Below are 24185 nucleotides of genomic sequence, written 5' to 3'. Positions count from 1 at the left end.
GGGCTTTAAAAGTAGCTCGATGGCTTAGGCCTAAGGTGGTGCCTTGGGTATTAGCCTAGCTGATTATTTATTTTATTCATCTTTTCTATATTATATCTATAATCTATAATCTATATATATATATATATATATATATATATATATATATATATATATATATATATATATATATAAAACGCTGAAAATTATACCGCGTTAACTTGTCTTTTAATACGATCAATATCGCGGGAAAAAGGTTCTGGATTCTAAAATCTAAATGAACCAAATATCACTTCCTTAAATCGTGATTATATTTTGACTAATGATGATTACAGACAGACCAATTTCAGAACCCGCGCAAGCTCCCCGGAATAACGCGAGCTATAAAAAACTCCTTTCGATTTAAACGCGTGGCCGGTAAGAAGCGAAAGTCAAGAAGCGCGTCGAGGCTGAATGGGCTCGAAATCGGCAGTCAGCAGGGCGTTGCGTTATCTCCGCGAGCGCGAGAAATTCGGGATTCAGCCCCTCACATTAAAAGAACATTGCGCCCCGAAACTCGGCGCAAACAGATATAAATCCAGTCATCTATTGAATAAAAAAAATGTTTGAAATTTAAATTTCACTCTCTACTCTCAAATCGATACGGAGAGTATAGACTAGGTTAAGGGCTGTTGCTTTTAAACGTGTTCAACCCTTCTCGAGATTAAAATAAACCACGCCAGCAGGCAGAAATGATAAGGCCGTTTTCAGTCTTAGGCAAATTTTCGAAATTGACTTATCAGCAATTAAGTTTTTTTTCTACCCCTTCGCGAGGATTTGCGAAATGAAACATAAGTCTTTTTAAGATAACACCAAAAAAAATCTGGATTAAATTATAAAAGCCACCTGTCGTTAGGTTTAAAGGTATTCGTACCGAATCAAAAATAATATCTAAATGAGAAATAATAATCATTTTACTAAGCGTCAAAATTAGGTGTTTTCTTTTCGCTTGTTCCGGGATTTCGGAGTAGGGTAAAAAGGGTAAGGCTATGACGTCATTTTACTCCGATTCTGTGGTGGAGAACAGTTTGATTCGGAGTAAAAACGTTTTTCTAAAATGGCTGCCTGTGGCCTTTTCAGTAGATAAATTCTGGCTAGCAGACGACAAAATCCGATTAACTCTTTTGCACCTCGTTTTCAGAAGAAGTAAAAAGAGTAGCCCTAATACTCCGGAACAGGCGAATAAAACGTTTTAGGATAAAAACAGTACACTTTTAGTTCGAGAACAGGCCTGTGGCCTTTTTAGCAGATACATTCTGACAAAATCCGATTTACTCCTTTACACCTCCTAATACTCCGGAACAAGCGAATAGTTTATGGGCCGGAGTAATTCTCGTCCCCGAACCTGCGAAAAAACTTTTTAAGGTAAAAAGTGTACACTTTTAGTCCGAGAACAGGCGAAAAGAAATCGCCTATTCTTCGCAATCAAATTGTTAATTTAAAAAAACAATTCTACAATACAAAACATTTGACAATATTACCGTTCAATAAAAACTTTAAAATTGAACCATATAAGTATTGTAATTAAATTCAAGCGTTGTTATTATACTCCTTCCTCATTTCAGAAATCAAACAGCAGCGCGTGCCGGAAGTTACTGGTTATACCGGAAGATGTTCAACCCCACCAAATATATATACAGCTCTCCCCTTTTCTAAGGCGTTCAATAAAACGCAAATTCTTAAGCGAAAATTCCGCAAAAATCTCATATTCAAAAGAGAGCCCGTATAGACGCGGCCGATAGAGTCAACACGAGAAGGTGTTTCCCATAGCAACGCGTCACATTTAGTTCTCAAAAGGGCAAAATCCATTGAAAAATATTTCCCTTATACCCACCACTATATATATTTTTACCAATAGAAATATCTCAATATGCGCGAAATATTTCTCTCTCATGACACCTATAGGCCAGACATCTCGTGCTTCTACGTCGTCTGGGATCCATCTATCTTTCGACGCCAATATCGAGTGAAACAGCGACCAGTTGGTGCTAGGACGTCGGTGTCGAGGTCCCCGCGAAGAATAAAATGACCTATCTTCCCGTCATACTTTCTACCTTTCTTAAGTTTCTTTGAGGTTTATTTTTCGGCCGTCGCGAATCGATTTCCGCGTGGCCGGACGAACACACACAATCTCTTTTATCGGCTGTTCTCCGACGATTGGCGTGTTTGTGTAGAAATAACTATCCTAACATTCTGTTTAAAGACACTTCCGTGTACTCTAAGGAGTACAATATTGACAGACAGATATAGTCCCCGCCCTATACTCTACAATGACATTTCTTATATAGGATTAATACACTTGTTATTTTTTTCGTAAGAGACCAGCTAAGTATTTTGACCTTTTTAGCAATAATGGATATCGTTCAAATAACGTAATTTTTGATAAAGTACCGCGTAGAATCCAGAATCGTGCATTTGCGTTCCAAATCTCATACATTTGTATTACTAATTATCACTTAAATCATAAACCTCTCATAAGTTTCCCATAAGCAAAGGTCTAGGCCAAATTTTTGACGATCACAATTTTATCGCTTTAAAACATAAAATGAACACTTATCTTTTGCCAAATGATTCATCAGAACCGAAAACTGGCTATTAGGAATAAGAGTTGCGTTTCTGAAGGTATTTATTTTTCAAATTTGAGATTTAGACGAATTTTGTATGGTATTTATCAACCCGAGCGTGGCTGCTCTACCAAGTAAGAGAATATTTTAGATGTATAGAAATTTTGAAAAATAAGATTTCACTGCGTTAATTTTCTTCTCACATGGACAACGCCGTTACCATGGGGCCCTATGGTAGACCTTTACTTATGGGGACCTTATGATAGGTTTATGCTTGTAGATTATACCATTTTTTAATGCTTAAAATAGTTTCGGTAATTGTACATTTAATTCGTTGTAGAGTAATGAAGCGTACATCCACAACATTTGGCAAATTCCCCTTTTAATTAAGTGTTTAATACATCAATTTAAAAAACTAATTAAGATCCCGAAATGTTCAAAAACATTTATATTTTCTAGTAAATCTAAAAACATATATTATTTTATTTTCTAGTAAATCAAAAAAGTATATATTTATTTTCTAGTAAATCAAAAAAGTATATATTTATTTTCTAGTAAATCAAAAAATATATATTTTTATTTTCTAGTAAATCAAAAAATATATATTTTTATTTTCTAGTAAATCAAAAAATATATATTTTTATTTTCTAGTAAATCAAAAAATATATATTTTTATTTTCTAGTAAATCAAAAAAAAATATTTTTTTAACCTAAAAAAATGGCAATATAAAAACGTATATTCCATATACGAAGGAAAAAATGGAAAGTTCAAAACGATAATTTTGGGAAAGTAAAAGCCTAGGTCGATCATCACGGGCCAAATATCGGTGTTTTTACGAGAGCTTTTTACGGCAGGAGTGCGGCTATCGGTGGCGGTAAATTTCGCTTTGACCTTAAACGACGTCCGAGTCGAAGAGAAAAGGAAGGTTGAGAGGGCGAGCGCGCTATCTCTTTGCAAATTAGTGTAGAAGCGGAAAAGGCGGCCAGAGCGGGAACAAAAGAATCTCTCCGCGGGGGGGGGGGGGGGCGCCACTGGGACTTAATAAAATTGTTGCTCCATTTAATCTAAGCGGGGATCCACCCATCGACGAAAAGGAGAGAGAAAGGTCAAGCGGTCACTTCAGAACCGTTTCCTCGCTTGATTTCACTCGAGTAATGGCGCTCGAACACCTACCGTCTCGTTGCGCCCCCTACCGGTCCCTTGGCCGTAACAAAATTCTCTTTCCAATTTTATTCGTCGAATTTCCGTTAAGCAACGATCCGTTATTAATACGGAAACTATACAGGGGGTTTCAAAAGGTGAAGCAAAAAATTTGAAGGAGTTGTAGGGGGTGAGTTGAGAAGTATGCCTGTTTTTTCCCCATTTTCCTACGATGAGTTGAAAGAGAGCTTCAAAGTGTGGCCTACTAGCCCCTGGTAGCAGGTTGCAACAAGCGCAAAACCAAGCAGCAGGGACTTAAAATACTGTTTAAGTGTACTTTTTTACGCTGGTTACCTCGATTTGTTTAAAAAGTCCTTTTTCACCTATCACACGAACCAAAATCATATGTCCGCGTTTCCCTGCTGCTTGGTTTTGCGATTTTTGCATCCTACCTCCAGGGGCTAGCAGGCCACACTTGGAAGCTCTCTGGTGCTCTTTTAACTCATCGTAGGAGAATGGGATAAAAACAGGCATACTTCTCAACTCGCCCCCTACAACTACTTAGAATTGTTGCATACCCTTTTGAAACACCCTGTATACGTAGAGTTAAAGTTCGGAATTTTGCGAATTTCGAAGAATATTAAACGGTCAAAATACTAATTGAAGGCGAAGGCGCTCATTCGTTCCACCGGGAAATAGATTCATTTATGGTGACGAGAATTTTGACAGCTCGGTATATTTCTTTCTACGCGAAGGAATTACATTTTTCGAAAGAGTTACGGCCAAATTTTTCTTTTCGGACCGTTTATAAATCATCCGAATTAGAAAATTATAGAAAGGTCTCTGGGGCATCGGCGTATTTATTATATACATATTTTTTGATAATTATAAGCGTCACGATTGCTCAAGCGTTTACCACAGAAACGGATACTAATTTTTGATGAATCTTAAAATTAACAGAATCATAGAAAAAAACTTAAGAGGAAATCGGAAATGAAGCGTTAAAATAATCCAGCGTGACAATTATTATTTAATTAAAATGTATAAAACTATTGGTAAAAATCAAATGGGTGTTTCTATAAAATACGTGCAAATGCTTTTTCTATGTCACCTAGGAGCAACAAACACAAGGAGAACGCAGCTAGCCTTTAAACACGCTAACGAAGGGTTGTGTACGAATTTCATTGGACGAGCGTCACGAGTCTTTACACTGAACGTTTTACAGGCGGGGGGGGGGGAGACAATTTCCGAATTTTCCCCTTCCGACGGCAGCAGGCGTTAAAGCGTCTAGCCAATGAAAAATGTACGCGAGAAAATCCATGACTTTTGACGGGTTGCGTTCTCCTTGCGTGGGGTGTTGTGTTTGTTGCTCCTAGATGTCACTAGCTATAACAGGAATCCATACCTCTATTTCAAATGCTTATCCTGGCGTATCGCGTATGGTAATATCACTCTGACGGCTTTGGCCCCGCCTAAGAGAGAAAAATTCCTTTCTGTGCGCGCTCCCCTCTCACGTTGTTGTTTGTTAAGTTAACATAGTGACGTCAACAAAACCGTCAGCCACATCGAGTCGAAAATCTGCCGCGATAAGCATTTCAAGTAGAGCTATGGATTCCTGCTATAATTAATAATAATAATAATAATAATAATCAGCTAGGCTAATACCCAGGGCACCACCTTAGGCCTAAGTCATCATGCGACTTTTGAAGCCTTAATTCAGGTGGCCGGGTTATAATGCGTAGGAGGGTGGTGGCAAGCCCTGCATGCCACGAGATCGAGCCAACAGCTCCCTACACTAACTATTACCGTTAACCTAAGCAAGTTTTTATGGAAGGGGAAACCGAAGAACTCGGGGGAAAACCCCTTAAACCAGTGGGGAGAGAACTTGCTAACTCAACGCAATCGATAAAGATTTTGTGAATTCTAAGTCCACGGGCGAAACGCGCGTGCCAATAATGTACTAAAAAGCTTAAGCTCGTGACGCGGATAAAAACATTTTATACTTTAATTTTTTTATTGTTTTATTTTAGGGAAACGGGTATTATGGGAAATTTCATAAATCAAAATTAGTCTTGTTTCGTTCAGTGAGGAATCTAAGAATTATCAAAATTTCCAGAATTAAATTCCCTGACATTTCTAGGTTTTCCCTGACCAAATTGCCAAATTTTCCCTGACCATTTTTGTAGAATAAATTTATGGTTTGAGGTAAAAATCTTGAAAAATGTTTTCTTTCAAAAATGTATTTGCTTGATTTTTTTGGGACCATTTTCAAATTCCTTGACTATTCTCTGACATTTGGGAATCATTTTCAAATTCCCTGACTTTTCCAGGTTTTCCAGGTCGTGTACGAACCCTGCTTTATCCGTTCGGTGGTCAAAACAACTCAATGTAATAATTACTCGTTGTCAAGACTTAGAAGACCTTATTAGTTGCTTGTCGCGCTATTTATAAATTAAAAGGCGTCGGTTCAAATTATAACAAATGCTTTCTTTAGATTAATTTCCACAATAGTTGATTTTTATAAAATAAGAAGTGGTCTTGCCCAACTTGTTAAAATGTTACTCTTACGTCACAAAAGTGACAAAACCCATCAGCTTTATTAGTATATTCTTCGCACGCGCGCTAGAAAATCCGAAATTCCTCTGGCGAATGTAGCACGTAATTGCAGACTTGTCAAAGTAAGAGACTGTGACGTCAGCTCCACATTTAAACAAGAAGGCCACGTTACTATATAAAAATAACTATTAAATATAGCTTTAAAGGAGAAAATACGAGATTTGGGGAAACGAAAATGTCAACTATTTCGTGGCTCGCAAAATGAAAAACTAATAAAAACCGTACGCAAATAATAATACTAAAATCAAACTTCAAATAAACGAATTAAGAAAAACAGAAACGAATTAAATTAATGTTTCAATAAGGTCGAAAATAAATAAAACTTTCAAACAAAGCTTTCCCGAAACGACAAGAGTTTCAGCGTACCGAGTTAAAAATTAATAATTGCGTTCGGAAAACTTCGAAAAATGTGTGTTGATTTCGTCCATTACAAGAAAAAGGAGGTGCCGCGGATAGTCAAAGGAGAACGGCACTTCATATCGAATCTTTTTTGTGTTGGCGCTCGGTCTCTATGGAAACAGGCGGCTATAACTGTTCTCTCTCCGACTGACTCTCAGCGAAATGAACATTGCGCACGTGCCACTTTGGCCACCAGAGGGCGCGGGAGGAGCGCCAATGGCCAACTCCATCAAATGATACAGCGCCTTTTTCGCTCTCCAAAAATAGTTTTAAATCGAAAAAAGAGGGAACTATTCTTGTTATTTTTCTCCAAAATGGTTTCCCTTAGATGCCCGTAAACTACCGAAGGGTTGCCGCCCCCCCCCGCCTTGCCATTGTTGGAAGGGGGTATCGGTGGGGGTCAAACGGACGGGGGGGGGGTCGAATCGGGTACTGCGCTACGCTTTCGCCATACAAAGGTAATAAATGTCGGGGATCTTCGCTTTTTTTCATCATCAAAAGTGTAAAAAAAAACCCCAACATGCCATTTCGCCATGTTTTGCCCGCGCAAGGGGAAACATTTGAGCGGCCACCGCATTTTTTAGCACCTTGCCACTTTTTCCTAAATTCGAAGTTTCTATTTGTTATGGTTTTACGTTTATATTCTACTTTAGGGCTGAACAAGTTTAGAATTACGAAGTTTCATCGAAATTTAATCATTTAATTTAATTATAATAAGATTTAATCGTAATTAAATAATTCCTATGTGTTCCATTAATTAAACATCACCCAGGTTACGTTTAAAAAAAAAAGAGCACCGAATTCAAATCCTATATAATATTCCGTCTTTAACGCCGAATTTTACTAGTTAATATTCAGTCTTTCACGGCAATCTAGAGCGAATTTTAAACGTTTTACACTTATATGAGACTAAAATATACACGCTTATTTTAACACGACAAATGGGATGTTCTATAAACATTGAGTGGGCGAATTAAAATAAAATTAAATAAAACCAGACCCGTTATTAAAGGGCTCGCAATACGAGAGAAATAAGGAAAAAAAATCTTCAAACCAATTTATTTCACGGCCTACGGACTAAATAAACCCGCAGAAACTCCCAAAAACGCGGGGATGAAGTCCCCAATTTCTCGGTGAACTCTGACCTTAAACTTGATTCCTCGAAGGAGCTTCAAGTGTTTACCGGGACGAAAAAAGCGCTTCATCAGCATAAGAGGAGAGGAGAGGAGAGGAGAGGAGAGGAGGAGGAGAGAGGCGAGAGGCTAGAAAGATGATGTGGGCGGCGGCAGATGAGGATGGATTCGAGAAGATCATTTTTTAAAAGGGGACCGCTTCTTTCGTGGCTCGTTGACGGATGCGTGGATAAATGATGTCGGCCTTAAGAAGAGGTGGGTTGGCCAGCCCAGAGAGGACTCACTCGAGAGGCCAGCGGTAGAAGAAACTCGTACGCAGTGGCCAGGAAGGGCTGCCACGCTGATATTGAAATAGATGCCCGCATTGCCACAGCGAGAGACTCTCCCTAATATCGAACCGCGGTGGCCACGCTGCTTAATACATTATTCAATTTCCGATTGATGGGCAGACGGACCAACCCGCGACGCTTGACCTCTCTAGTAGCGCCCCCCCCCCCCCCGTTTACCCTCTTACCACGCGTAGTATGTGTTACAGCGGGGAGGTTGGATACCTTTACAGGTAAAGATACCGGCAGTTAAAGGCAGGGTTGCCAAGAACCACCAAAACAAATGGGGTGGCGGAGTGGTGAGCACTTTCACCTCGCAACAAGAGGAGCCGGGTTCGATTCCAGCTTGTAACACTGGGTGAAAACTCGATAAAAACTCCTTCCGCGTTGAGTTTGCAAGCGCTCTCCCCACTGTTTTAAGGAGTTTTCCCCCCGAGTTCTTCGGTTTCCCCTTTCCATAAAAACTAACGGTAATAGCGGGTAATAGTGAGTGTAGGGAGCCGTTGGCTCGCGTGGCATGCAGGGCTTGCCACCACCCTCCTACGCAATTTAACCCAGCCACCTGAGTAAATGGCTTCAAAAGTCGCTTGATGACTTGGGCCTAAGGTGGTGCCTTGGGTATTAGCCTAGCTGATTATTATTATTAATATTAAATCCATGGTTGAAACCACTATTTTTTTTTTATAAAAAAAATAACGAGAAATGAAATAGAAACAATAAAAATTTTAAATACTATTTATTTCAAATAAGAAATACAGAATATAATAATCTGCATTTTTTATTTCAAAACAACTAACACTTAATCTTCCTTTTTGTCGTCTGTCGTCTTACCAAGTAATGAAGGCTAGATATAAGCAATTGGGGGGTCTTAAAATTCATTTTGCGCGTGAAAATACGCCACCATGTTAGGGTATAAAAGCGGGTAAATAAGCCTGCTATACCTCACAATGTAAAGGTACTGTCACGCGCAAAAACGTCATTTTGAAATCAGTCAATTTAACGAATTGAGCATTTCTAATTAGTGGTTACAACCGGTTACAGTTGGTTTTAACAATACTGGATTTTTTCCAACCCTGGTTACAGGAATTGCATTTTGAGGGTAGGGCTCAGTCACGTGACGGAAGGGGATGAACTAATTCAGTGTTGACCCAAAAATTTCAATTTCAAATTCCTGAACTTTACCTTGTTTTTCCTAATCGCTTTTATAAATATTCCCTGACCTTTTTTCTAAGGCCAAAATGTGTCATTTTTATCAGATTTTAATATTTTTACTTCAGCTTTTATTTTAGTGGGGGGACTTTTCATACTAAGTAGTTTCTTTTCGCCTGTTCTCGGACTAAAAGTGTACTGTTTTTATCCTAAAACGTTTTATTCGCCTGTTCCGGAGTATTAGGGCTACTCTTTTTACTCCTAAACAAGGAGTAGCATTATAAGAAATAACGGATACAAATAGAGAAATAACTAATTAACGTTAGGACGAAAATTTGCCGTTATTAGGTGGTTTCTTTTCGCCTGTTCTCGGACTAAAAGTGTACTCTTTTTACCCTGAAATGTTTTATTCGCCTGATCTGCGGACGAGAATTACTCCTGCCCATAAACTATTCGCTTGTTCCGGAGTATTAGGAGGTGTAAAGGAGTAAATCAGATTTTGTCAGAATGTATCTGCTAAAAAGGCCACAGCAGCCATTTTGGAAAAACGCTTTTACTTCGAATCAAACTATTCGCCACCACAGAATGGAAGTAAAATGACGTCATAGCCTTACTCTTCTTACCGTACTCCGAAATCCCGGAACAAGCGAAAAGAAACCACCTGTTATAGTCTAAATTCCCTGATATTACCCCGACTTTGTAAGCCCACTTTTCAATTCCCTGTACCGGAAATTCGACTCAATGACCTTTCCAGTTTACATAGAGCAATTTAGTGGTAGAGCCTAAAACTGCCTGATTTTCGTCAGCTAAATAGACACTGAATTTTCATTCGCATAGCAGTCAATTTATGCACTTCTAACGTTGGCCGCTACCACAAACACGCTTTTTAGGGCCCCGGTACCATAGGACCCATCACCCTGACCTTCACCAGTTTTCCCAAATCCTTGGAAATTTCGGTTAGAAATAATTGGGATCTACTATCTTATATACGTCATTAAGCGACTAGCTCACAATGAAAGATTTTCTATACATATACACGCTAATATTGAGTTTCAGATCGAACTTAATATTTGTAAAAGTTCATACTTAATATATTGGTTTATATTCTATTTTAAATCGTCATTATCTATATTTTAAATCGTCATTATCTATATTTTAAATCGTCATAATCTATATTTTAAATCGTCATAATCTATATTTTAAATCGTCATAATCTATATTTTAAATCGTCATAATCTATATTTTAAATCGTCATAATCTATATTTTAAATCGTCATAATCTATATTTTAAATCGTCATAATCTATATTTTAAATCGTCATAATCTATATTTTAAATCGTCATAATCTATATTTTAAATCGTCATAATCTATATTTTAAATCGTCATAATCTATATTTTAAATCGTCATAATCTATATATTTGTTTATATTCTATTTTATTTTTCATATTCCTTTATTCCCCAAACCGAAATAAACGACGTCGATGTTGTGAACAGACGCTGTAGCCTTGACCCCCAAAAATAGCTCGCGATTGTTATTCTTTCGTTACACTCAAACAATCACGCGATAAAACAAATAAAGAACAATACACTTACGTCATTTTCGTGGTCAAATTCCGGAATGATTTCTTCCTTGGAAATTGCTAAAAGAAAACGAACGTAAATATGAGAACACGCAATAAACATTTTACATTTGGGTAATAATACTTCGTAGCTTTAACCGTTTTGGTATACCATTTTGTTTAACTATAGGAAACGCGTGGATGACGTTCTATGACGTCATAGTGCCAAGTCTACATTACAGTTATAAAATACGTGAGAACCTAACAGGGGTATCACAATATTTTCACATCCAAATTCACACACTGTTCCATTACTTTTTTAAAGCCAAAATTAGACAATTTTTAAATTTATATTTTACTTTTATCATTTGTTAATGAATTTACTTAAACTTTAACTTACCCGAGGTGTTTATCGCCAATTTTATTCAAAGTCGGGCATAATATAGACCTATATGAGATATGAAATTTCCCAAAAGGAGACGTTGCACTACCCATTCGTTTTGCCACGGCAACCGAAAATGTTTTTGACCACTTTAAACAAAAATATTTTTTTTCTTATTTTAACCAAAAATATTACAATTTACCCAAACTTGATGAAATTTACCTAAATGTGGTCCAAATTACCCACTTCGTGAGTTTAATTTTTTTTTTAAATTTTCCTGTAAAACCGAGAAAATCCCATGCTTTATAAATGGAGATTTTTTTAAGTGCTCAAAAATATTTTCGGTTGCCATGGCAAATCGAATGGGTAGTGCAACGCCTCCTTTCGGGAAATTTCATATCTCATATAGGTCTACATCACGCCCGACTTTGAACAAAATCGGCAATAAACACCTCGGGTACTCTCCTTGTTAGTATAAAGTTTGTTTTAACTTAAAATTACGTTTAAAAATGATGTAAAAACAAAATAATAACAAAATTGATCATAGAAATATAGTAAAATTACTCTACGCATTAGGCCTAGTTTAAAATTCCTCGACTAGTGACAACCCTTCTAGGGAGTCAAAATACGAAACAAGAAACCTTAATCGCGTGCCGAAATTGCGCATTGTTTTCGCGATGGTATAATCGAAACTTAATTGGATAAAAGCTAAAAGGATTAACGCGAACCAACGTAATCGCTTTTAAAAGTCGAGTTTAGGACACGGAGCACCTTCCTTCTAAAAAAATCTCTTGGAGAGAGCGCCAAGAGTCACTATTCGATTGGTAACAGGGGTCGCGGTCTCGCCAGTACACCAAAGCAAGTTTGACTTGGCGAGGGCTTCTATTCCGAGATGGGGAGATTTGCCCGCTAGACAAAGGCCCCAATTTTATTATACCATTAGTGACAGCCGCCAAGTCCTAAAAGCTGATTTACGCCAGCCTTAAAAGTGACCCCATCCACACCTAAAGCGCCATCTGGATGAACGCTCTCTTTCAATACTACCCCTCCAGCCGACAGAATGCGGTCGCTATATTATTCCGTGGTAGAATAAGTATAGGCACTAACGCTTTAATAGTCGCGGGACTGGGCACGTAAGGGTTAGATGGACGCTGGACAAAGATCAACGAACGCCATTGGACAATATGCCAGCAACCAGCTAACGTCGATTAAATATTACCCCGTTTAGGTATGGATAATACGGATTATTTAAAGATAAAAATAGATTATCTCTTTACGTATCGACTATCAGTTTTCACTGTCAATCGAGGCTTACCGTAGATAATTTACAATAGAGGAGGTAATCTACTTGTCACAATTTTTAGAGGTTATGGTGGACGAATAAAACTAAGGAGGGACTCGGTACGAAGATAGTTTAACATTCTATCGGTTGAGGCGGCTAATCGTACAGTAACGGCACTTCCATTTTTAAGCCACGGTTACCGTGTAGATGAGAGAGTCCCTCTAAAGAATTCTTCGTCTACAATGAAATTATTAATTGCCGTTTTCAGCACCTGATAACGATAACTAGCGATAAGTCCCATCAAATATTATAACAAACTAAAAATACACTAACCAACGGACAAGTATAGAAATCGATACCCAAATAACAATGTCGCGAAAAAAATAGCTTATTCGATAACTAGATATATTAGTAAATTTAAATAAAATCCTATTAATTAAAAGACAAAACCATATTTCGTACTTTTACATATATAAATTCTTAAATATTAAACTTTTAAAATAATTATTTAATAACCATTTCATTAGATAATAAATATCACGTACTCAAAAATATTATAACACGCAACTGAAAAATGCGCTTCAGCGGGGAAGCCAAACTTGAGATAATAATAATAATACAAATACATTTCATTGGGCAGGAAAGAATTTCTAACTAAGCCACCAGTCAAACCACATCACGTTATAAAGAAACCAAAATATACTATTTAAAACAGAAACCAAAAATTAATACTATTTTAAACAGAAACCAAAAATTAATACTATTTTAAACAGAAACCAAAAATTAATACTATTTTAAACAGAAACCAAAATATAATATTTTAAAAACTATGTGGTCCAAAAAAATTAAACGTTAGATGACGCGTGGATTTTCCCATCTAGTATTAATGGAAATTAGGATTTTCCACCATTTCACCGCGTTACCGCACATGACCTACGTACGATTATTACATTATAATGCTAAATTTAGAACCCAAAAATGTAGAAAGTCTAATAGAACCACGTTTACAATTAATGGTATCTCGTGTAAGCTAATTATTACAACGATACCGACGCCAAATGATATAACCGAGGACGGATCAATTTCAATTCAATAGTAACGCTCGACAGCGTGTCCCCGTTTGGAAACTCACCTTTGGTATGATTGTAAAGACGTGAAAACCACCTGCTACCAGCCATGATGTCTACGATTTTATCTTCGCGAGACTCAACTAATTCGTACGATGATAAATATATGGAAACAACGAAATGACGTCAAAGCAGCGGCGGCGGCGGCAGCGAACTGAAAAGGACGCGCGCGGAGATCAGAGGCTCCTGCACGTCTGGCCTACCTGCCAGGCGCCGCGCACACACGCCGAGGTAAGAGAGGGGAGCGGCGCTTCACCGTCGCGCACACCCCTGTCGGCTCGGCTTCTCCTCGAGCGCTTCGTCTTTCGCGGCAACCGGGGGGGGGGGGGGGGAGATAGGTTGCCCTCCCGCCCCTCTTCGTCATTCCGTTAGCTTTGCCTAACTCAATAAAAGAAACAATATCGAAGTTGCACTACGTAAGAAAAGGCGCGAAGATGCGACAGTGTAGGCGCGCGTAGGAGTTACGAGATAAATGATACGGATTTGATTAAAAATAAATAATCCTCCAATCGATATTGTTCCAGGGCTATATAAACGTACACTCTTTTCCGACGAATCCTACATCTCCGGGAATAGAGAAATATTTGTCGTTCCTTTAAAAGTGACGATGATGAAACCAGGATCTCGATTCTACTCTTTAGCGACGGTCACACTATATCTTAAAACCCCACTTTAGGTCGTTTGAACGCCAGTTTTGACCGCCGACGATAATTCTTGATATTTTTAACTTTACTAATACCATTAGTATTTTTAACTTTACTAATACCATTAGTATTTTTAACTTTACTAATACCATTAGTATTTTTAACTTTACTAATACCATTAGTATTTTTAACTTTACTAATACCATTAGTATTTTTAACTTTACTAATACCATTAGTATTTTTAACTTTACTAATACCATTAGTATTTTTAACTTTACTAATACCATTAGTATTTTTAACTTTACTAATACCATTAGTATTTTTAACTTTACTAATACCATTAGTATTTTTAACTTTACTAATACCATTAGTATTTTTAACTTTACTAATACCATTAGTATTTTTAACTTTACAATACCATTAGTATTTTTAACTTTACAATACCATTAGTATTTTTAACTTTACAATACCATTAGTATTTTTAACTTTACAATACCATTAGTATTTTTAACTTTACAATACCATTAGTATTTTTAACTTTACAATACCATTAGTATTTTTAACTTTACAATACCATTAGTATTTTTAACTTTACAATACCATTAGTATTTTTAACTTTACAATACCATTAGGATTTTTAACTTTACAATACCATTAGGATTTTTAACTTTACAATACCATTAGGATTTTTAACTTTACAATACAATTAGGATTTTTAACTTTACTAATACCATTAGGATTTTTAACTTTACTAATACCATTAGGATTTTTAACTTTACTAATACCATTAGGATTTTTAACTTTACTAATACCATTAGGATTTTTAACTTTACTAATACCATTAGGATTTTTAACTTTACTAATACCATTAGGATTTTTAACTTTACTAATACCATTAGGATTTTTAACTTTACTAATACCATTTAACTTTACTAAAAGTGGTGTGGCGGAGTGGTTAGCACTTTCGCCTCGCAGCAAGAGGCGCCTGGTTCGATCCCAATTTGTGGCACTGAGCGAAAACTCGGAACAACTCCTTCCGCGTTGAGTTTGCAAGTTATCTCTCCACTGGTTTAAGGGGTTTCGCCATTCCATAACAACTTGTTGAGGTTAACGGTAATTATACTCCTTTTGGATCAAAGATTTTGTGTTAAAAATTGGAGGAGCAGTGGACTGTGATTTGAAAGGCGGAATGACGTCATTCTGTTGTTCACAGGAATATTTTTTAATACTTTAAATGAATTTGACATATTAATCAACAATAAAAATAATATATGTCCCTTTAAGGCTGCACATTTAACGAGCTCAAAACTGTTTTTTCAGTTCGAAGAACTGTTTTTGTTCTAATAGTATTATTGCTAGGTTGAAAACAGATCTTAATTGGGATCTTCGGAGACTAGAAATAATTATGGGTATTTTGTAGTGTTTAAAGGGCGTAGAAAATAAAAACTCAGTTTATCATCCCTCTAGGCTTCGTGCGTTGTTTAATTTTTGGTCACAAGTATCGCCGCCTACCGACCGAGTTTTAAATTGAATATATGAAAGCTGTCTGCTCGTTCAAAATTTTATCCGCGCAACAGTTTAAAGTTTAACCGAAAAACCTATAAATTCAAAAATCGTCTGCTATTACTTCACATATTTAGTTGACGGATATTAAGGCAGATGGCGCTATATTTCCTAAGCTCTAAGCCTATATAGATGGTTCTCGGAATTATTTACCAATTACACGTTCAATCATTAACAAAAACCTCGTAAAAACTCAAAACGCTTGTGGTTGTGACGCCGGGTTTTACAAATTCCTTCTCCATTGATTAAAGGCCTACTGGAAGTTGGCTACCTGCATAGCTCAAGTGCCACGCAGCCAGCCAACTTCCAGTGAAAATGCAGAGTACACCGAACACACTAGGGGATTTCTTTTCGCTTGTTCCGGGATTTCGGAGTAGGGTAAGAAGAGTAAGGCTATGACGTCATTTTACTCCGATTCTGTGGTAGATATAGATATATATAAATATAGATTGATTCGGCGTAAAATCTTTTTTCCAAAATGGCTGCCTGTGGTCTTTTTAGCAGATAAATTGCGGCTAGCAGATGACAAAATCCAATTTACTCCTTTACACCTCCTTTTCAGAAGGAGTAAAAAGAGTAGCCCTAATACTCCGGAATAAGTGAATCGTTTATGCTAGGAGCCACAAACACAACACCCAACACAAGGAGAACGCAACCCGTCAAAAGAAATAGATTTTCTTGTGTACGTATTTCATTGGCTAGACGCTTTAGCGCCTGCTGCCGTCGGAAGGGGAAAATACGGAAATTGTCTTCCCCCCCGCCCGTAAAACGTTCATCGTAAAGGCTCGTGACGCTCGTCCAATGAAATTCGTACACAACCCTTCGTTAGCTTGTTTAAAGGCTAGCTGCGTTCTCCTGGCGTTTGTTGCTCCTAGGTTTATCGGGCGGAGTAATTCTCATCCGTATTAGCGTAGCGAATCGTCAGAATTATAATATATCTGGCGTTTCATTTCCGACAAACATTCGACGCGTAAACAAATAATTGAAGTAAAGACACGTCCGAAGAACGTGATCGGCTGACGGGGAATTCGATCAGTCTACGAAGGACGATAAACGGCGACATTTGCCAAAGGAGATATTCTTGCCAAGAAAAACAGAAGAGTTGAGAGGTGGCTACGGTCGGAAGAAAATCTATCTCGGACACGCTCGGAAAACGCTGGAAGGCCAGCGGGCTGGCTGTCGGGTGGCCACGATTCCGGGTACCTTCGAGCTACTATGGATTATTAAGGGCTAACGGAGAAAACAAATCTTCGGAGGGCTATTTGCCGCTGCAGTTACCAGCTTCTCGGAAAACAAGACTCTCGGAAACTTAAATTCAGCCTCTGAAGACGAAATTCGCGGGAAACAGTAATTCCCAATGGCTGGTCTTGCCCCCCCCCTCCCCCCTCCGTAACGTACGGAATTGCGTTGATTTCTTACTTATTTTCATACGAACCATCAACAATCAGCCGCTTTGGGTACGCCAGCAATTGATGACCCGATACAATCCCCCATAAATAATCAAATAAAATTAGTTTAGTTTAGTTTAAAATCACTAAAACATAAATATTGAATCAAGAATGACTATTTTAAGACGATCTGCGGGGCATGATGATCGAAATTTCACCTCGTTACGAAAGGGGGAAGGAAAAACGTCACCGGTGCGTGCCTCAATCGTGTTGGAAGACGTCAGTTTTAGGAAACTAAGGTGATACCGGGGTAACCGGGCCAATTTGTTTATTTTACTCTTAGAGCATAGACTAATAATAACAATCAGCTAGGCTAATACCCAAGGCACCACCTTAGGCCTAAGTCATCAAGCGACTTTTGAAGCCATTAATTCAGGTGGCCGGGTTACAATGCGTAGGAGGGTGGTGGCAAGCCCTGCATGCCACGCGAGCCAACAGCTCCCTACACTCACTATTACCGTTAACCCGAACAAGTTTATACGGAAGGGGAAACCGAAGAACTCGGGGGGGAAACCCCTTAAAACAGCGGGGAGAGAACTTGCAAACTTGACGCGGAAGGAGTTTTTTCCGAGTTTTCACCCAGTGCCACAAAATGGGATCGAACCCGGCTCCTCTTGCTGCGAGGAGAAAGTGCTCACCAATCCACCAGGAACCTTAGGTGTTCCACACACCGGCGTTTGAATTTCACCAGTTTCTCGCGCTTGTTTACAGTATATGATTGGTCGTATCTGCTATCACGTGGTAAATCGGGACAGAATTTTTTCAAAAGTCGATGTGGCCCTTTAAGAAAGTGATGATCAAACATAATTATTTTCATTTAAATTTAAAAAATATCTAGCTTGGTTTTGCGCTTGTTAACGCCTACTTCCAAGGGTTAGTAGGCCACACTTTCAAGCTCTCTGGCGCTTTTTTAACTCATCGTAGGGAAATGGGAAAACACAGGCATACTTCTCAACTCAACCCCAACAACTCCTTAAAAATGTTGCATAACCCTTTGAAACACCCTTTATGCTTAGAGCGTAAGGTGGATCGCGGGAACAATGTTAAAAATCGTCTAAACATATGTATTCATTTCTATTTTGGGAAAATGACTTTTTGATTAAATCCAGAGTGACCAGGGAAAGGCTTGGAAAATTTTATAGGAAAAATAGGAATTTTAGAGGCGAATTATAGGAAAATATAGGTATATAAAAAAGCGAATTATAGAAAAATATAGGTATAGAAATAAGCGAAATATAGAAAAATATAGGAAACTAAATAGGAAAATAATAAGGTAATTACTGCATATCGGTATACTTTGACTCGAATCACCTAGAATATTGATAATATTTTGTTCTATGACACGTACTTGAAAAGTTCTCAATTTCAAAAGATCGTGGAATAATAGGAAAATAGGTGAAAATAAAGGAATTTATAGGAAGGCATTAAAAATATAGGAAATATAGGAAGTCTGGTCACCCTGTTAAATCTTAAATATAAATACTTATTTCATCTTCTTAAATATCATATTTGGAATTTTATTCATTAGACGTAAGACCCTAGACAGAGCAGAGTTTAGGAAATTGCGCGTGGATACGCCGAGAAGTGTTTTAACCTGTAGGGCCCCCGTGGAGGCCTGACTGGGGGGGAATATCCGAACGTTCAAACCAATCGAATATATTAGACTAAGGCCGGCTAGTAGTTTGGGGCCGGGAGAAAAAGTGGAGTTGAGGAATGAAGGTTTGCGGGTAGAGCCGGAAAAAAATGCCGAAGATTTCCCCGGAGTAACATTACGTTCTAATTAGTGGCCGTTAGCCTAATGGCGGAGACCCCTGGCGCCATCTACGTATGACAGTTTCCAGTAGAAAAAACCTCTCCCTTCGCCTTTCTACGTCTCGAAACGTCCCAGACTCGTCGCTACCGCTAACGGTAAAACGACTCGAAGCCGGGTATATTACTCAGGGACAAGCGTGTCGGCTCGCCATTGGCTTACCTCTTTCCCGCGCCTAGTTGTCACTAGGTGGCGCCCCTCCCATTCATTCAACAGAGTGAGGATTCCCAACAGCGCATTAGCGGAGGAGACCCCAATCGCGGGGCCACAAACGTTTCGAGACATTCGCCGGGTGTTAAGACCTTTTTTCGTCTATTTGTACACAAGCTAACCGATATTTTATACCCTTAGCAGCGCCATCTACGTTCCCGTTTCTGGACGTGTTTTTCCGTCACCAAAAGCGGCGGCGGCTCGAATCGCTGCCGAAGAACGACGATTCATTACAATTAGCCATAGCAGACGCGATAATCGAGTTTAGTCAAGTATACCGCGCCGGCTATTTATTAGCCTGTTTTTCCCGACGCTGCGAGATGAAAAAGTTCACTGCCATTTTGCACAGATACTCATCTTGACGTAGACTCGTATACTTAACCAAATAGTCTTTTACCAGATTCAAGTATTTTGAAATTATACAAGGTGTTTCAAAAGGGTATGCAGAAATTTGAAGGGGTTGTAGGGGGTGAGTTGAGAAGTATGCCCGTTTTTTTAAATTTTCCTACGATGAGTTAAGAGCGTCAGAGAGCTTCAAAGTGTCCCCCGGAAGTAGGCTGCAACAATCGCGAAACCTACAGCAGGGACTTAAAATACTGTTTAAGTTTACTTTTTTACGCTGGTTACCTCGATTTGTTTACCAAGTCCTTTTTTACCTATCACACGAGCCCAAACCTTAATGTTCGCGTTTCCCTGATGCTTGGTTTCGCGCTTGTTGTATCATTCTGCCACGGGCTAGTAGGCCACACTTTAAAGCTCTCTGGCGCTCTTTTAATTTATCGTAGGAAAATGGGGAAAAAACAGTCATACTCCTTAGAATTTTTGCATAACATTTGAAACACCCTGTATATTATCGAATTTTGTCCGTTAAAATAGTTACGATATGGGTTTTGATAAAATTTCACCCAGCCAGCCATCCAACGAAAAATACGTTTTGCAATTTAAGGAAAAAAGTAAAACTATCCTACCAAATTGTTATACACGAACAAAAGGTTAACTTATGAAAATTAAATATCGATAATTTATTTTAAAAAGTACCGCGCTTTCATAGTTATTCACAAATAGAGTTGTAAGTCGGAAAATGACCAAAGCCTTGATTAGTCTAATATTGTTTGCAAATTTAAATAAAGGGGCATTTTCGCCTCATTTTTTCGAATCTAAAAGTAAAACTAAACCTCTAGACTAGTTTAAACTGATTAACAATGTGACACTATTAATAAATTAATTCTATCAATAAAAAGTTAACTTTTAAAACCCTTAAAAAGTAATTTAGGTTTCAATTTTTTATTTTTCCGATTTGCGGAAAATTTGCAGGAAATTTTTAAATGAAGTATTGTTACTTAAAAAACGTTTTAACCCTCGTTCAATACGAATATTTTTCGTTTCATCATACGTTTACAATAGTTCCATTAATAGTACAACAGGGTTCCGTACAAAATTTCCGGAATTAGATGCCCTGAACAAATTGCCAAATTTTCCCTGACCATTTTTGTAGAACAAATCATTTTTTTTAGGTAAAATCTTGAAAAATGTTTATTATGTACATCTTTCAAAACTTTATTTGTCCGATTTTTTTGGGGTCATTTTAAAATTCCCATGGTTGATTTTTTATGGTCATTTTAAAAATTCCCATGGTTGATTTTTTATGGTCATTTTAAAAATTCCCTTACTTTTTGGGGTCATTTTAAAAATTCCCTTACTTTTTTGGGGTCATTTTAAAAATTCCCTTACTTTTTTGGGGTCATTTTCAAATTTCCTGACCTTTTGGAAACTTTTTAAAATTCCCCGACTTTTCCCTTTTTCAAATTCCCTGACTCTTCCAGGCTTTCCAGGTCGTGTACGAACCCTGTAAAAATTACATGGCCAATATATTTTCCTGATTCAAAAAGAACTATACTTTATTTACCTCTATTAATAAAAAGTAAAGCGAAATTTATACACGAATATATGATAGCTGACATTTGAGGGGGGCATGAAAAATTGGGCTCCCCTTTATATTCAGCATCGACCTACTGAGCGCGAAATACTTCGAACTACTATTAAATTCAAATATTTGGCGATCATTAATAATATTTTCAATAAGAATGAAGTTTCGGAGGATGGGGTCCGAAATAACTTAATACTCAATAGGCCTTACCAGAGTTACCGCGGGAATATCGGCGTGGCGTTTCTAGACGCTGGCCAGAAGATAATAATGTTAGAACGCTAGTCGAAGCGCTAACAATGAGCGCAATGACGCGCGCAACATTAACGATGAGAAATGGCTTCAGCGAGCTGCCAACAGCTCAACCCCAATCTTTAAAAGATCCCCGCGCAGTCAAGGGCAGCTGGCCACAACCGCCGAGAATGGAAAGATACCTCACAGGGCTCTGACACGCCGCGTCGTACCATTGTCCGTCCCGCGTCTAAGTCTCTTCTTATTCTATGCAAATGAGAGGGGCAAATTAAAATATTACCAGGGGGGGGGGGGTGAGCGGACGTCGCGAAGACCAGCGTATCTATAGGGGAGCCCGGCACACCTCCTATAAAAGAGAGATTTCCATAATTTAATATCGGGAAGTTGGCCGTAGTCCTGCCGCTACGGACGCATTTTTAGCCAGGGATCATTTTGTAATTAGTCTAATTCACTTTCCCGTCATCTGTTCTTTTTCAAAGCTAATTAGTTTTAAAGAAAAGTGGGGAGATACCGGATTTTATAACGGGCCGGGTTTAACTTTATTTAACGGGACTCGCGTTTCGGAAACTTTGTCACTTACCGTTTCAATTTTCTACACAAATAATTACTCTAAGATAATATAAATTAATTTAATAGCCGCAAAAGGCCGTGATAAAAACCGAGGGGCTAACTACTTCCATAAAATCCGTACACGGATTATAAACAGACGAAACTGAGTACAGTCTTCGCTAATGCTAAATTTGTAATCAGTGACGTAATCGCTTTGGCTTGATTACTGGGAGTGGATCAACCCCTAGGAAACAAGATGTTACGGACATTTAAGTAAAACAATCCCCCCCCCCGATGAATTACATTTATTCAAATTTAAAATTGAACACATTTTCAATAATTTTGTACATAAACTTAATAAACGTCGTATTAAAGTTTTTCGCCTTGAAGGCCTATCGGCCGAAGTACCGCATATTTTTCCCCATTAAAGCTTAGTTTTCTCCCCTACTTATTGGTCTCTTTACTTGTTCGCGTTTTTACTCCTAATAAACCCAAGATGAATTTTACCGAAAATGCATTCGAGTTACCTGTTTTAGGTAAGAAGGTAGCGAAACGCGAATGAGTTCATTTAAAAAGAATTTTAAGACAAACCGAATTTTTCAATGTACCTGGTTTTGGAAATAAGGTAGCGAAACGAGAAATTCTATTTCAACTGGAAAATATGGCTTACAAACAAGTACACGGTATAATATTAGGGTTGGCTGGTTTAAACCAAGTGATTTTTTTTAAAAAATCCAATGGTTTTTACACACAATCCTAAGGATGTGTGTGTATTAGTCTCACGTACAGTGTAGCCGATGCCGTCGTGTCACGCATACCTCTTCAACGGTTAGGGCTAGAAGAGTCAATGATATCTCGTTCGAATATACAGACATCGCCATTGATAGACTTTCATAAAGTTTTCAAATCGGAGCCCAAGAAGTTGGGCATTTGCCCAATTTACTATTTTCGGTGATTTCCTTTATGTGGTAGATATTTTCTTTAAAAATAAGTCCGATAACGTTAAAAAAAATATTATTGGATAGGTTAGGATTCAGTTGAAATACAACTTCGGTTATATCAGTAAATATTAAATTTAAGTACAGTTTTCGGGGTTATTTACCGGACCCCAATGTTCGTGGTTTTATATTTCCGCCTGAAAGTCGACATAACGTTCCTTAATTTAAGTCCGATTTTCATGAAAGTTATATTTTTGAATAGCTGTGGTTTACATTTAACCTAGAATTGCAAATACTTTCCTTAAATTTAATTCTAAGTAAGGTTTTTTGGGCAGCGTATACGGACCCCCGCAATTTCCAACATTGTAAATCCGCGTGTTTATAGAGGTCTACGCGCCCGTTTCCCTCTGGCGTTTTTCAAGGCCGTTCAGAGTGGGCCGCGCTTTCAACGTATGAGCAGAAGTAACAATTAAGTATGACACTGATCGGCCTAGTCTTCGGCGTATGACCAGAAGTAACAAATAAGTGTGATCAGAAGTAACTAATAAGTTACTAGAAGAAATAAGTGTGACACTCAACGGCTGACTAGTAGTAACATATAAGTGTGATCAGAAGTAAAAAATAAAAGTGACACTGATCGAAGGAATCTTCGATGCTTTCAAAGTATGACTAGAAGTAACAAATAAGTGTAAATATGTATATATGTGTGACCGTGGATATATTTTGGTTGCGATACCGGCGTTGCAGGTTGCTGTGAATATCTCAAACAAACTTAACACATTAGAAGGATTGTGTGTATTCTGACCGTCGTACGTCTTGTTTTAAATAATTTGTTTTTTAAATTAACTAAAAATTATTCCAAAGTGTTTGTACATTTTCATACCGAAATGATTACAATTCTAAAACATTAACCAGATGACCCAATTTGCTATATTTTCAATACCTTCCTATAAATTCCTGAGGTTTTCTCATGTAGTATATAATCCGAAAACATTCATTCGTCGTGTACCCTTCTTCATTCTATATTTCATTTTATTTTATCTACTGTTTTTCGATAATTTTCGATAAGAATCCTTATTTTTGCTTATGGTTTGTCCTATATTTTCCTTTAACTCGCTTGAATATTTAATATTTCTTTTTCAAAATTTT

At 37.8% G+C, this 24185-nt stretch overlaps 1 protein-coding gene across 2 annotated transcripts in view; it reads right to left on the bottom strand.

The window, feature by feature from the left end:
• Eip63E (cyclin dependent kinase Eip63E) overlaps nt 1-24185 on the bottom strand; it is a 117421-nt gene that overhangs the window by 45099 nt on the left and 48137 nt on the right. The window contains exons 1-2 of one of the 2 annotated variants that reach the window (XM_090171365.1): nt 13704-13825; nt 10942-10988 (exon numbers count right to left, since the gene is read on the bottom strand). In XM_090171365.1, coding sequence (XP_090027491.1) covers nt 10942-10988; nt 13704-13749 — 93 coding nt within the window. In that variant the 5' untranslated portion in view covers nt 13750-13825. Of the gene's footprint in view, nt 1-10941; nt 10989-13703; nt 13826-24185 lie in introns of those variants that run through there. The other variant, XM_090171364.1, reaches the window with a different exon arrangement.

Source organism: Leiobunum rupestre, chromosome 4 (genome assembly GCF_980474605.1).
Source record: "Leiobunum rupestre chromosome 4, qqLeiRupe1.1.hap1, whole genome shotgun sequence".
NCBI lineage: Eukaryota > Metazoa > Arthropoda > Arachnida > Opiliones > Sclerosomatidae > Leiobunum > Leiobunum rupestre.
Note: the sequence above shows the minus strand (reverse complement) of the source record. Positions and strands in the feature narration are given on the sequence as shown.